The sequence below is a fragment of the Periplaneta americana genome, chromosome 10 (genome assembly GCF_040183065.1).
Source record: "Periplaneta americana isolate PAMFEO1 chromosome 10, P.americana_PAMFEO1_priV1, whole genome shotgun sequence".
NCBI classification, from domain to species: domain Eukaryota; kingdom Metazoa; phylum Arthropoda; class Insecta; order Blattodea; family Blattidae; genus Periplaneta; species Periplaneta americana.
This window is the reverse complement of record NC_091126.1, coordinates 177246507-177260826: the sequence shown is the minus strand read 5'-3', so window position 1 is coordinate 177260826 and position 14320 is coordinate 177246507. Positions and strand designations below refer to the sequence as shown.

At 33.7% G+C, this 14320-nt stretch overlaps 1 protein-coding gene across 2 annotated transcripts in view; it reads right to left on the bottom strand.

Moving 5' to 3' along the window:
- LOC138708204 (complex I assembly factor ACAD9, mitochondrial-like) overlaps positions 1-14320 on the bottom strand; it is a 34217-nt gene that overhangs the window by 8420 nt on the left and 11477 nt on the right. For both annotated transcript variants that reach the window (XM_069838516.1, XM_069838515.1), the window contains exons 2-5: positions 11550-11761; positions 9002-9238; positions 7555-7680; positions 2811-2931 (exon numbers count right to left, since the gene is read on the bottom strand). In XM_069838516.1, coding sequence (XP_069694617.1) covers positions 2811-2931; positions 7555-7680; positions 9002-9238; positions 11550-11761 — 696 coding nt within the window. The remainder of the gene's footprint in view (positions 1-2810; positions 2932-7554; positions 7681-9001; positions 9239-11549; positions 11762-14320) is intronic.

Here is a 14320-nt window from a genome sequence, read left to right as displayed (position 1 = left end):
AATATAAAATGTCGAGAGTAAGATAAATTTAATTTTAGTTTGCATCTTTATATCAATCTCGTCATGTTAGCACCATGTAACATTATGAGAGAACATACAGGGCTTTTGTACACCAACTCCTACAACATTTTTGTCCTCTGACCCCTGAACTCCAAGACCACGCAGTATAAAGAAGGCTGATGTAACTGAAGAACAAAAATACTTTAAAATGAGATATTATTCACAGTTGTGTCAGCTCAAATGGATATTATTCTGATGAATGTATGTATTATTCAACCAACTGACACCAATGTCACGACGTGCATCATCTACAATTAGTGTGACCAGATTGCTCTGAGTGCAACACACTCACTTTCACAATTCTTAGTTCTAATTTTGTACACCAGGTAGTGCACTCTATAATAAGCAAGCCCCAGAAATTAAGGTTTCAAAAAACTGAAACTAGGTTTATTGAACCCATTTTAGGATTTTAAATCTTCCATTTTAGAATTTACCCGTTTATATGAGGGAAAAAAAAGCAACATACCATATTACATGTTATTATTAGTTTTACATTAAAATATCCGTTATTACAGTGTTATAAATCTAAAATGTAGCCTCATGATTCACGTGGTGATGAAATGTTTTATGGAACTATTTACCTATACAGTGCACACCGCTTATTATGATCACTTTGGAATGCTGCTAATTTGATAACATTAACCGATTAATACCAATGAAGAAAAAAGTTGTTTTCAGTTTTCGAATTTACTTATACAAACAAGCTTAATCACTAAAATAAAGCACACTCTAATATAATATAAATAAAACTGCAAGACAATACTGTAATATCGGAACTTAAATATATCGTTTACTGTTGTTAATCTTTCACTAAAATCAGGTGGACAATAGAATATAAAACTACAAGGATAAATTATATTCTTAAAAATCAAATAACATTTTAAAATTCAAATTCCTAAAAAAAAAAAAAAAAAAAAAAAAGTTTTTTTTTTTTTAATTTCCAAAAGAAGAACACAAAACTATTTCATACTATCATCTTACGCTTGCAAAGTTTCATGTTGGGATCATAATGGAATCAGGTGATACAAAGAGTATATGTTTCACATGTAAGGAGAAACAGCCAGCGTATCCGACCCAGCATTAGACAAATCTAGCCGACTTATTACCAGTAGTTTTAAACAGTATGATATTGGTTAATATAAAATCTATTTTTAGTATGTGATAACTGAAAAATATAACTTAACTTACAAGAAGGAAATATTTCTTTTATCAGTTCACCCCAGAACATTAACATAGTGTTTGCTTGATATGCTGGAGATGGTAACTGTCTCCAGTCTATTGCTGCTTATTTTTCCTTACATGTGAAATTTTACTCTCTGTATCACTTAATCCCATTATGATCCCAAAGAGAAACTTTGCAAGGTGTAAGATTATATTATGAAGCAGTTTTATGATTTTTTTTCATGTCTTTAAAATACCATTTTCTGAGAAATTTGGGATTTTTTAAAGAAAAATTTTTATACTGTAACCCATGTCATATTACACATCAAATTAAAGTCCTACAAAAATCTTTAAAATAACACATTTCACAGATCTGTATGCGTGATTCTTAAAATAGGCTGCATTTCAGCTTGCAAAAATTTTACATTTTAAAATTTAAGTGGAAATATTGTAATCATGATAAATTACTTTTAAGATTTTGATGGAAAAACAAGTTCTCAGCATACATAACACAGAAAAGATGATTGTCTCTGTTTGTCCCCTGGGTCTCTGACTCTTTCTATGTGCATAATTTTTTTCTTCTAAATTCCTGAACTTCTTTTTATTCATATTTAGTATTTAGAAGTTGATTTAGCCAGAAAACATGAATATAAAATGCAGTGACAAAGCAGAAGCAGCACTCTTAAAAAAATACATTAGTGAGGAGTAAAACAATATTATCTAGTTTTTTCAAGGTTAACTAAGAGAAAGTTCTTTTTTTAGACTGCTTTAAAGCAAGTTCTGAACTTTCTGGACATAGAACTTAACTATTCACATAAAAAATCTCCTGGTAAAATGAAGGTAATTACATACAACAGCAATGTGAATACACTATATTTTTAACGGCAAATATGAGTCACTGAAAATGTAATGACGGTAGTGTGCACAAGAAATGTAGTCATATTGGACACTATTTTTGACAAACATTTGTGAGTTTTTTAATATTCTCTTTTGTTCTCTTTGTTCCTCTCTCTCAATCATAAATTATTCTCGACATTTCTATGACATGCAAAGATATTTAGAGTTCATTTTACTGTGCAACTGTCACTGAAATTTTGTTTTGGAGAAGAGTGTTCGAAATAAAACATGCATACTAGCTTTTGTTTTTAAAAAAATATTCAAAGTACAACCTCCAGAATCGCTTTTCTTTTTAAAATATTTTCAAGGTACAAATTTCACACTAGCTTTTGTTTCGAAGATAAGTGTTAGTACCACCTTCACACTCACTTTTGTTTTGAATGAAAATGTTCAGAGTACAACCTTCACACTCACTTTTATTCAGAAGAAAAATGCTCAAAAGTATCACATCCACACTCATTTTTGTTTTGAAGAAAAATGTTAAAAGTACAAACTCCAATCTCACTTTTATTTTCAGTATAAGAATGTGTACTTCCTCTTTCTATACTCCAAATAAGAATATTGAAGTTAAAGCCTACACAATTTAGAATGCTTATACTGTTGACACTGTCTATAGTCTGATATACTGATGACTGAGAAGTGTTTATATTAAATAATTTTAATAAACATTACTTTCTCTTCAAATAACATACCAACAGAACTGCTGCTCATGCTGAAACGTCCATTGTTCAGAATATCCATAGCAATTTTATATCCTTCACCAATTACGCCAAGGACATTTTCAACTGGAACTGGAGTATTATCAAAGTTTACCTATAAAGGAATAAATACGAGGAATTATGTACCACTGTTCCTCGCAACAAAATCTCCTACTTCATGCCAATAAAACCTGCAAAAGGTAACATATCATTTTCAACCTTACCATTTAGATTTTAATCACATTTAGCATAAATGTAAGCTGATATATAATATACATTACAAGCATATTGCTACTTTACGAAATCAGAAAACCTGATAAAATTGCAGAAGCATTGTAATCTCATGAATTAGGTCTAATTAAACTAATAAGTTGTATCTGAGCTCATTTTAAAGCTTATGAAATAAACTTCAATACGACACTTGAAAATATCATGCTGTCACAAAAAAGCATTCAATAGTAATACAGTGTCCATTTTGAAATAACATTTTTTAGTAATACAGTGTCCATTTTGAAATAACATTTTTTTCAAAACCTACAAAATTAAAACTTAACAAAAATCCAAGCTCTATATACTGTGAACCTGTGCCGAAAGTTTGGAGTTGGAACTTTACATACCGTACCTATTTTCACAGTTCTTAAATAGCATATATCATAGTATTCACTTGGTACTGGTAATGTTATTTCACTGCACTATACACTATTAATTTTATGTATCAAAATCATATTTGTATCTACAAATTATGTGCGTTATTTAGCAAAATCCAGACATATACAGTCAAATCTCTGTGTAACGACATTTGCGGGCCCTAACAGGTTGTATTCTTATATCAGAGGGTCTGTGATTTATCACATAGGATAAAAAGTGCAAGCAAAGTACTATTTTACCTGCAGGATAATACTAAGATGTAACATGTAAAGGAACTAAATATAATAAATCACACATTTATGTACTTACACACTGCAGAAGTAGATTTAATACAGTACAGTATTGCAGCATACATCTATTTTTGAAAGAGATCTGAAATTTGTCTTTGCTTTTTGCTCTTGATAGCCTCTTTAATAAACACCGACCTTAAAGATTCCAAAGCAATTAGTTGTTCCTTTGAAACACATTGAAGAGAACTTGCAGCACACTGAATTTGTTCTATGTGTCCAAGCAGTTTTAAGTAAAATACTTTTTTGGTTCCTACATCACTATAATCACAATCATTATCTTCACTGCCTTTTATCTTCCCATCCTTCAATTCTGCAATTACAGATTCATCACTGCACTCCGTGAACACTGATACACCATCATCCACTGACATATAAACCATTTTATTGTAGCGTTGTCCACATCATCTGGAACTATTGTCTTCAATCATTTTCAGGCTGGATCAAATTTTCCGCTCGTAATGCTTTCCTCAATTTCTTTCCTTTTTTTAAGTAACCAATGTAGTATCACCATTAAATCGAGAAAAATTCGTTCCGACACCGGGAATCGAACCTGGGCCCTCTCAGCTCTGCGCGCTGAGGGCTCTTTCCAACTGAGCTATGCCGGGACACGATCCACGGTGCAGGTCGAACTCCTCTCATTGTACTGAATTTAAACCTATGTAAGTCAATATGCAGGAGCGCATATTTTAAATGACTTTGATGGCCATATTCAACAACAGTTTGTGATAACTGTAAACATTTTAATACATCAAATATTTATTATATGAGGTCTCGCCATCCTCATTGAATATTAACACGACTACTATGAAGTAGTCAATGTATATTATCACCATTAGCTCAGTTGGAAAGAGCCCTCAGCGTGCAGAGCTGAGAGGTCCTGGGTTCGATTCCCGGTGCCGGAACGAATTTTTCTCGATTTAATGGTGATAATACACACTGACTACTTCATAGTAGTCGTGTAAATATTCAATGAGGATAGCGAGACCTCATATAATGAATATTTGATGTAACCAATGTAGATTGTGAAAATCCATATTTTTGTGAAACTGCTGTCTCATTCCTTCATCCAAATCTTTAAATGCAGTCAATTTAGTTTCGAAAGTATTGATTTCCATTTAGCAGAAGCCATTGCCATGCCTACTTACTCCCTGTACACTAGAAAATAACTAGGAAGACTGGTTACACGTCCATTCCTTTGTAGAAATTCCCACTCTCGGGTAAATAAGACCAAGCTACTGATTTACGAAAAACTTTGAAGTTAAAAATACATATCGTTGTAACAAGGTGTTTCTAAAATTGCTTCATCGCTATAGAGAGATATTTAACATTATTTATAAAGGAAATTTGCCGGGACCATATAAAAATATTGTTTAATGCAGGTTTATCCTTATACTGATCTTCATTGTATGGAGGTTTGACTGTATATGAAAAGATCTGTACTTTTACTAATTTATACCACTCTCTACAGTGGTAGTGCAGCAGTGATATATAAATAAACTTTAGTAAATGTGGATTTCCTAAATATATAAATGTTTGGTATAGTGGGAGAGTATAAGCCGAAGCTAACACAACAGGATCAAAGAACACTGTATCACAAAGTTATTTTCCTTTTCTATACTCAAAACATATTCAGTCAACTAGAAGCAACAAACCCTAAAATATATTCAAAATTCATCTCATCTTGAAGCAGTGATATGTTTATTTCTTGAGTTTATCACAATTTTGGCATTTTTTAATTTGTTGCTAATTTGTGGTATGAAGGCATGTAAGCTCCGAGTTCCTGCCAATGTCCGTGAATTGTTAGAACAATTTTTGCAGAATAACTTCTTCTTCAGGCTGCTGAGCTGCAAGCTATTCAAATTTACAACATTTTTATGTTGTCTACACACCATTTATAAAGCTAAAGTGGGGTCTTAATTAGGTTGCTGTACTGTAGAGTCGCTGCAGTTAATCACTTAACAGTTTCTGGCATACCATCTCGTGGACCCAACCCATGGAATGCTGGATAGAAATGCCATTCAGCAGGTAATACAAAATCTGCCTTAAGGTTACAGAGATTAATTAAATTACTTTTATTGTTATACCATGCTGCAGACATATCAGAAATATAAGTGCTGTATATTTTAATTTTTCAAACCTCCTGGACAGAAAAAGTAAAGATGTCACTGGAAAAGATGTACAGCTGTGGTATCATGCGTCAAACATCATAAAATTATCAAAAAGGAAATGTGATTCAAAATGTTATCTGTGAAGTAAACACAGCTTAAGCATTATTGAAATGGATTATATAAAATAAGACTTTTCAGCAAAGTCACACATTTGGGTGGAGTAATGATTTAAATTCACTCTGGAAAGTCTACCGTTGACTCAATGAACGAACAAATGGCGAAAAAGTATACACTTTTACAAATAAGATATCCAAAGCTTCTTCTGCTGAATGAGTAAATGTTTCTAAATTTGATCTGTCTCTATGTCTCCACTTTTTATAACTGAATGTAATTCACACTAGTCAGGAGGGTCACTTTAATTTTTGTTCACCACAACAATTTTCAGTTTCCTAGATGACATTCTGGAGAGGAGGGTTACATATTAAACGTGACAGGCAGTGTTTGCTGGAACTTACATCTATTTCAGAATCAGCGTCTAATTTAGCATATAATAACATAAATTTTATGTTCTGATGTATGGTGCAAACATACGCAGCATGAGTATACTTGATGCCTCAGCTGTAATTATATCCTTCAATATTAATTCATAAAAGTTTAAAATCCCCATTTCAGTACCTGGATGATATCATTTGAATAAAGCATATATGCTTCAATTAAATGGAACAGAAGCAATCACTTTTGCTTGTGTACCTTTTAGTCACCTTCCTTTATAGATAAATGATACTTCTTCCCAGGTATGAAACCATTAATGTCATCATCAGAATAGAATTTGTGAAATAAGCTCACAGTACCATAACTCAATACCTTCCAGGTTTGAAGTTTGGTGCAGATAATGCCGCTTCGATCTTTAGCCTTTCGAACCCAAGTTCTTCATCCGTTTTTGAATAGGTATTATATTGAGTGCATTTTCCTTCTTGGATAGGATCACATGATAAAGGTTGACATACACTGACTTCAGCAAAAATATTGCACTTCAATAGATTAAATTATATGAAATCATTGGGAGCAAAAGTTAAGTGGATATGTTAAAACGTTGATTTGAAAACTGCAGGTCATTATCTGAATTGTGTGTCCTCTGTAGAAAATATTAAATTGATTCTTCTTTTGTTTGCAAATACAGCCAACTGCAAAGAAAACATTACTCTACTTACTAGTTTCACAAATTAAACTATGTTCACTACGAGAAATGGTATATACACAAGCTTTTCATCATGAAGATACTATAGAAAAATAGTGACAATCAAGACTAAGAACCCATCAATCCCAGAGACTGTGTTTATTTGAGAATGCTTATTATAGTGAACACAACCACTGAACAAAAGAAATAATATTTTTTTAAATTTATCGAGTTCCAACTTTAAACTTTCAAGTTAAATTAGGCACATACTGACTAAAATGATATGTATTTTTCTTTAATTTTAAATTATTATGCTTTTCAACTGCTCAGTTGAAGTTCCATTACAGAAAGGTCTTACTGTACACGAAGATTTTACATAAAACTGTCACAGTATATTTCCTGCATCACTTTCGAGTATTATTTATGGTATAACAACTTGAAGTAATTCTGAATCTACCTTAAAAACCCAATGGTTGTTTAACTTTCTTCATAAACTCTGTTGATTCATTTCTCACCTCACATGTATTAGATCCTTTAACTCCTAACTTGTCCACAGCTTTTCCACTACTAACACCAATGAAGTTTCGCTCAACTAGGAAAGCAGTTACTACGTCTCTTTTCTGACCAATATGATCACTTATCTGAAACAATCAAGTGTAACAGACATTTGAAACTTAACAGCATCTGTTCATTACAAGACAAGACTAACTTTGCAGTTGTTGGAAACCTCGAAAAAATCCCAAACAGATAGTCGATCTGACCACAGACAGATCCTGAGTACCACATTCTACCTTCTCTGTTAAGCTATGAATTTTGTGACTTACAGAGTTGTCGAGTTTGAAAACTGCGTACTTAGGTTGTAGGTGTAAAGAGTCGGGCATTTTTAAAATTGTACCATCCATAAGTTTTGATATAGCAGTTATAGCTTAGATTCTTATCATAACAGACTACGTAGTATGCTTGAGGCCTTCTTTTTAGTCTAAACTGCTATTTACTATTCAATACATTTTGTATTATCATTATATTTCGGTCCACACCCGTGGAGTAATGGTTAGCGTATCTATCCGCGAAACCAGGTGGCCCAGGTTCTATTCCCAGTCGGGGCAAGTTACCTAGTTGAGGTTTTTTCTGGGGTTTTCCCTCAAACCAATATGAGCAAATGCTGGGTAACTTTCGGTGTTGGACCCTGGACTCATTTCACCGGCATTATCACCTTCATCTCATTCAAATGCTAAATAACCTAAGACGTTGATAAAGCATCATAAAATAACCTACTAAAAATATCATTATATTTCTTCTTTTATTAAATCACACAGGATGTTGTACGCAAAAAAAAAAAAAAAAGCTTTTAAATAATAGAAAAAATGCAAATATCGTCGGCTTACAAACAAAACACATTAAGTCAAAAATATTACTTCAGCCCAAATAATTTTAATAAGTTGTTTCTCTTTATGTGTATTTAATTTTCCAATTCTAAGTTTATACACATACATTATGTACATTATATATGTCTTTTTTTAAGAAGTAATATTTTTTACTTAATGTGTTTTGCTTGTAAAGAGACGATATGTAGGTTCCATACTAAGATAAATAATGAACTGTTTTAAGAAGTAAAGTTTTAATGGTTAATCTAACTCTATATGTATGTTGGCTTATGTACTGTATGCTCGAATCTGCTTGTCACATCCTACTATTTGGTACGAATGTCGGTAAAAGCATTTTATTTCCTGGTCAGGATAACAACTTCTAAGTCCCACTAAAATTGGCTAAGTGTGAATTGAAATTATTCATACAAAAGAACAGACAGACATATTTATAAAAACACAGTACTGTATATATATTATATGTATGAACATACATAGAAGATTACATAATAAGAGAAAACAAAAAACATTTTGAACGATACATAGTTTTGAAGAGAATAAAGCAGTTATATAAGCCAATCAACAGTTCATAACTCACCTCAGTCTTGGCGAAAACTATAAATAGATCAGCTACCCCACCATTAGTGATCCATGACTTCTTGCCATTAAGTATCCATGTCTTTTTATCATCTGATAAGAATGCTCTTGATTGAATGGAGGAAGCATCAGAACCAGCTTCAGATTCTGTAAGGCAAAAAGCTGCAATACATTCCCCTTTTGCAAGACGTGGCAGATAATGGTTCTTCTGTCCTTCATTGCCGGCAATCAGCAGTCCCTGAAATTATACACATAATACAAAAATTATTTAGTGCATAGCTCAGCCATATATTAATCTAGACTATTCACGAAAGAGATCGAAGAAACAGCTGCAAGTTTTCATCAAAACTTATCCAGCTTTATTTTATTATTCCCGAACCATTTGCAGTATAAAGGTGCGAATGTGTGATACGATGTGACTTTGTAACTTCCTAAACAATTATATTTTAGTCCTGTTTCTGGCTCAGTCAATGCCAAACAGCCAGTGCATACTGCTGTGTGCTCTGTTTGTCGAATTCTTGTACAATACTACAATGAGTGAGTGCATTAACCTTTAGGAGCCGTGCGTCCATTATAGTGGCCTGCTAGTATTATGGTCATGACGTGATATAATATGTTATATATAAAATACGTTGATATTCTTTAATTTCATATAACATTAAGGGCATTGCACTTGATTAAAACAATAACAATTTTTTTGTAATGTTTTTTTTTCTTAAAAAAGGAGCAAAATCATTTCAATTGCAGTCAACTGAAACCCCATCAGCTTCCATGTGTACCATTACACCGATTGCTTTACATGGGCTCTCCCCTTCCTTCACCACAGGCTCAATTGACTGCAGTGGTCGGGATGCAAACCTGTGATCTTAGGCACGATATGCTGGCCAGACATATCTTGTGTGCCTTAAACCACTCGGCTAACGAACCCAACATGAATTTATCCGATTATGCAGGTATACGAACCCCTGGTTAATTAGGCATTTGCGTGCAATAGTGGCATAAGCCTTCCAGCTTCCAAGGGTTAATAAAAGTATCTGCATTATATTTTGCAACGAAGTCTGTGACGTGCAAGCATAGACCATTGAAGGTTTTTAGTGATCATGCTATGAGAGCAATGAAAATCGTCGCCAGATAATAGTTGTGATGTACAATACATTTTTAGTACTTTATATGAAGACTTAGTTATGGAAACAACTTAAAGTGTTAAATTGAAACAAAATTGGTAAATTACCTTAGCTGAACTAAAACCCACGAGTATGATATGTTCATACATGCACAAGTACCTTTCAGCACAACACTCAACTCACTGCACTGAAACTACGACACATTTCACTGATACTATTCTGATTTCACTAACACTTCAAAAACATTTCACTATTCAAATACTTTGCTCTACCACTATAAACTATAAAACTTCACTGACACAACACACTTTTCACTGATATAACACTTCAAATAACAAAATATCAATTACACCCTTTAAATAGTCTGATGATATACTACTGTCTATTAGTGAAGTCCTTAAACCTATTTTTAAATACATTTTTGTTTGTTGGTAAAGCCTTTAGTAAGTCTGCAGGTAAAGCATTCCAGTTCCTGATAGTACAATTGAGAAAAGAAAACTTTCCAGTGTCCGTCCTCTGTCTTCTTTCCCTCAATTTAAGTGAGTGATCGTTCCTTGAAGAGTAATTTGGCGCCTGCAACCTATTTTTTATTTCTCTCCAGCCAGGCTCACCTCTGTATGTTTTGAACATTGTGCATAATCGAATTTACGTTCTCCTGTCCATGAGTGTGTCTCATTTTAATCGTGAATTATTACGACAAAGCTTGAGAGCTCGTTTTTAAATCTTTTCCCATGTCCTAATATGTTCTAATCTGTAACGATCCCAACATGCAGCACCATATTTCATTACTGGACGAACTAGTGACTTATATGCAATCTCTTTGGATTTATTATTTTTTCGTATCATCATAAAATGTAACGCTCTCCATGCTTTTCCTGCTGTGTCAGTAATATGTCCCCCCCCCCCCCAGCCAAGATCGCTGCTAAAAGTTATTCCTAGGTATTTACATTTGTTAACTTCTGGAATGGTTTCAACATCTAACGTATACAATGTGATTTTATTTTTTTCTTGTAGTAATAATAATAATAATAATAATAATAATAATATTAATATTGTTATTATTTTTCCATTGAATTAATACGGAATTAGTAGCAGGTTTTGAGATGTATAAGACTAAACAAACAGGACATGAATATTTTTATTACTTTTAGATACATAACATTCTGAATGTCCTGTGGCTAAAATAGCCCTTACTGTGGAATGGTCCTAATGTAAACAAACACAATGTTATTCTTCTGCTTTTATGTGTATGTAGAACTGCATGCTAACAGTCGCAATACTGAGTTATGCAGAGATGATTCAACATGTTTTTATTGCACACTTGTACTCAAATTTAACAGCTTCCAAAAGTTTTTCAGTCTAATATTGTTAGGTAAGTAAGATACTCTATAGAGCATCAAATATAATTCTTATCCATATACTAACCTTCAGTCCTATTGCTTGATGAGCTGCTAATGTAACTGCAATAGACATATCTAATCCTGTGACTTCGTCTATCCTTGCACATTCAGTGGCATTTAAACCCAAACCACCATATTCTTCTGGTACTAAATGTCCAAATAGTCCAAAAGCTTTCAACTGATCCAAAATTTCTTTCGGTATTTCGCTAGTCATATCAATTTCTTTAGAGTCAACATCTGAAAGAAAAATAGGTCATGAGAAGTGCTGTGATCATATTTCCATTTAAAGATTGCATAACGAGAATTTAGTAGGTTATTTTACGACGCTTTATCAACAGCTTAGGTTATTTAGCGTCTGAATGAGATGAAGGTGATAATGCCAGTGAAATGAGTCCGGGGTCCAGCACCGAAAGTTACCCAGCATTTGCTCATATTGGGTTGAGGAAAACCCCAGAAAAAACCTCAACCAGGTAACTTGCCCCGACCAGGAATCGAACCCGGGCCATCTGGTTTCGCGGCCAGACGCGCTAACCGTTACTCCACAGGTGTGGACTGCATAACGAGAAGAAAATTAGCAATTCTGAATAGCGAAATGAGAAAAGTCACACCACACGTCTATCTACAGTATATTAGGCCTACTACAACCTAAATAGCCCTAGGCAAATTAAGTCAGAGTCTATACTTCATAAAATGGCTCCTGAGACTGGGTTGCAGAGCATATGGTGAGGTCCACCTTATCTCAATCTGTGAAGTGAGAAACAGACTCATATTTCCTTCAGCTTTGCATTTGCAGCCTTTTGTGCCATGAACTAACAGCATATGTCATATCATATCCACTTTAATTAAATCTGTTCACACGAGTGTCCGTATAAAGCTGGTAGAGTAGGGTAAGCATTGTAGTGGGGGAAAGGGTAATAGATTTACACTATATACCACATGTGCTATCCACCCTACCATACCGGCTACTATATTTTATATTAGGATAGCAAATAGTAAAGTGCTTGCTGTGTTTTCCAGGATAATCCCGAACTTGGACCCCCTGTCCCAGATATGTCATTTCAGAATTCCAATTTGTCCCAGATTTCCCCAAGATGTCATGATTATACCGATTTATATTTTCCTGCATTCATAGTAATGTTTTTAAAGACTGTGGACTGAAAAACTGACAAATACAATCAGTTGTCACTACCAGTGTTAGTAGTATATTTCATTCACTTCAAAATTGAATTGGATATGGGTAGTAGCCAATGAGAAGAGTTGGCAGTGCCAGTATTCCAATATGCTGTGATTGAGGTGGGATTAGGAGCCACTAGATTGGCTAAGTAACGTTTTCATTCCACATGGTACTAAAAACTTGCATATACATACAACTTACATGACAGTACTCTCCTCACCAGCCACCATTCTAAGAAAACATCTACTGGTAGAATCAACAATTACACTAACAAAGCAGAGAAGCTAACAAAAACAGTAAAGTTCTCCACAGTCCCAAGGAAGCTGGAGGAAACCAGAAAACAGGCAACTGACGAAGCTTCAGCCCAGCTTCAGATCAACTGATCTATTCAACCCATGAAATAAGTTTTAATGTGTATAATATGTTACTTTTATGTTTTTATGCTCGACCATGCCGAAATTTAGTAATTATACACCTGGTAGCAGTCCTTAATGCATGTCATTAAAGTACACCTACTCATTAAAGTACAGGTGTTCAGCCAATGACAACTCAGCATACAGGTGTTCAGCCAATGACAAGTCAGCTTTGTACCGTTATAAAACCCCAAGTATCGATTATTCTCGGATATGCAATCGAAAGAGAATTAGCGAAAAGTCACGGAGGCTGGAAATCCAATACTGTCGCAGAAGGTTATGTTCTGTTACTATAATAATTAGCGTTAATTGTAAATAATATTCAAATAAATTCAATTTGTCATCTCGTTTTTCAATGTCGAATTCAATAATCAAGGTTATATCAAGTTTAACGGGATTACATCAAGGTCAATGACATTGTTCCTCGGAAAAAATCAATACTTTCGCGTCTGCGCACATCTCACAATTCACGACCTAGAACAAGGTCACTTCCGATCTTGTCAGATACAAATAAAATGTATACATCTGAATAATTTCAAGTTAGAATTATGGTCGAGCATAAAAAGTCGTATGAAACTTGCCTATAATGGTAATTAAGACGCTCGTATGAATATTATGAAACGAGCGAAAGCGAGTTTCATAAATAACCATACTTGCGTCATAATTACTATCATTATAGGCTCATTGCATAATGTACTATTATGCTATTGTGTTCATGTACTGCAATGTGTTGTTTTTTTACAGTGATTCTGTTTATTTTTATTGCGTATTATATTTCTCACGTAAATTTACATAAAAATTTACTATTCATTTACTTTCCACATTTTGTGAGGCGTCCCGATTTTGGGAATTGAAAATCTGGTCACCTTATTACTAGCTTAGTGCAAACAGACTGGGACAGTGGCAGCCAAGTACCAAAGACAGAGCAAGGTACAGTACAGCTCTACTACCCTTTCCTCGCTCTACTGGTACAATACAGACTCTCTATCAGTGTAAACCATTCTTAAATAGAGTAGAGCAACTGGGCGCATTAACTAACGTATATCAATAAGTTTTGTTTCTATATGGAAATTGTTGTGGTTGATCAATTGTCATCATTTTTTAATTATATATTGGTATTAATCTAAAATATTGCAAAAATGAAGTGGACAGAAACAACATTGAAACTATAAAATTACACAAGTTACAAAAAGGATATGAATGTGTATG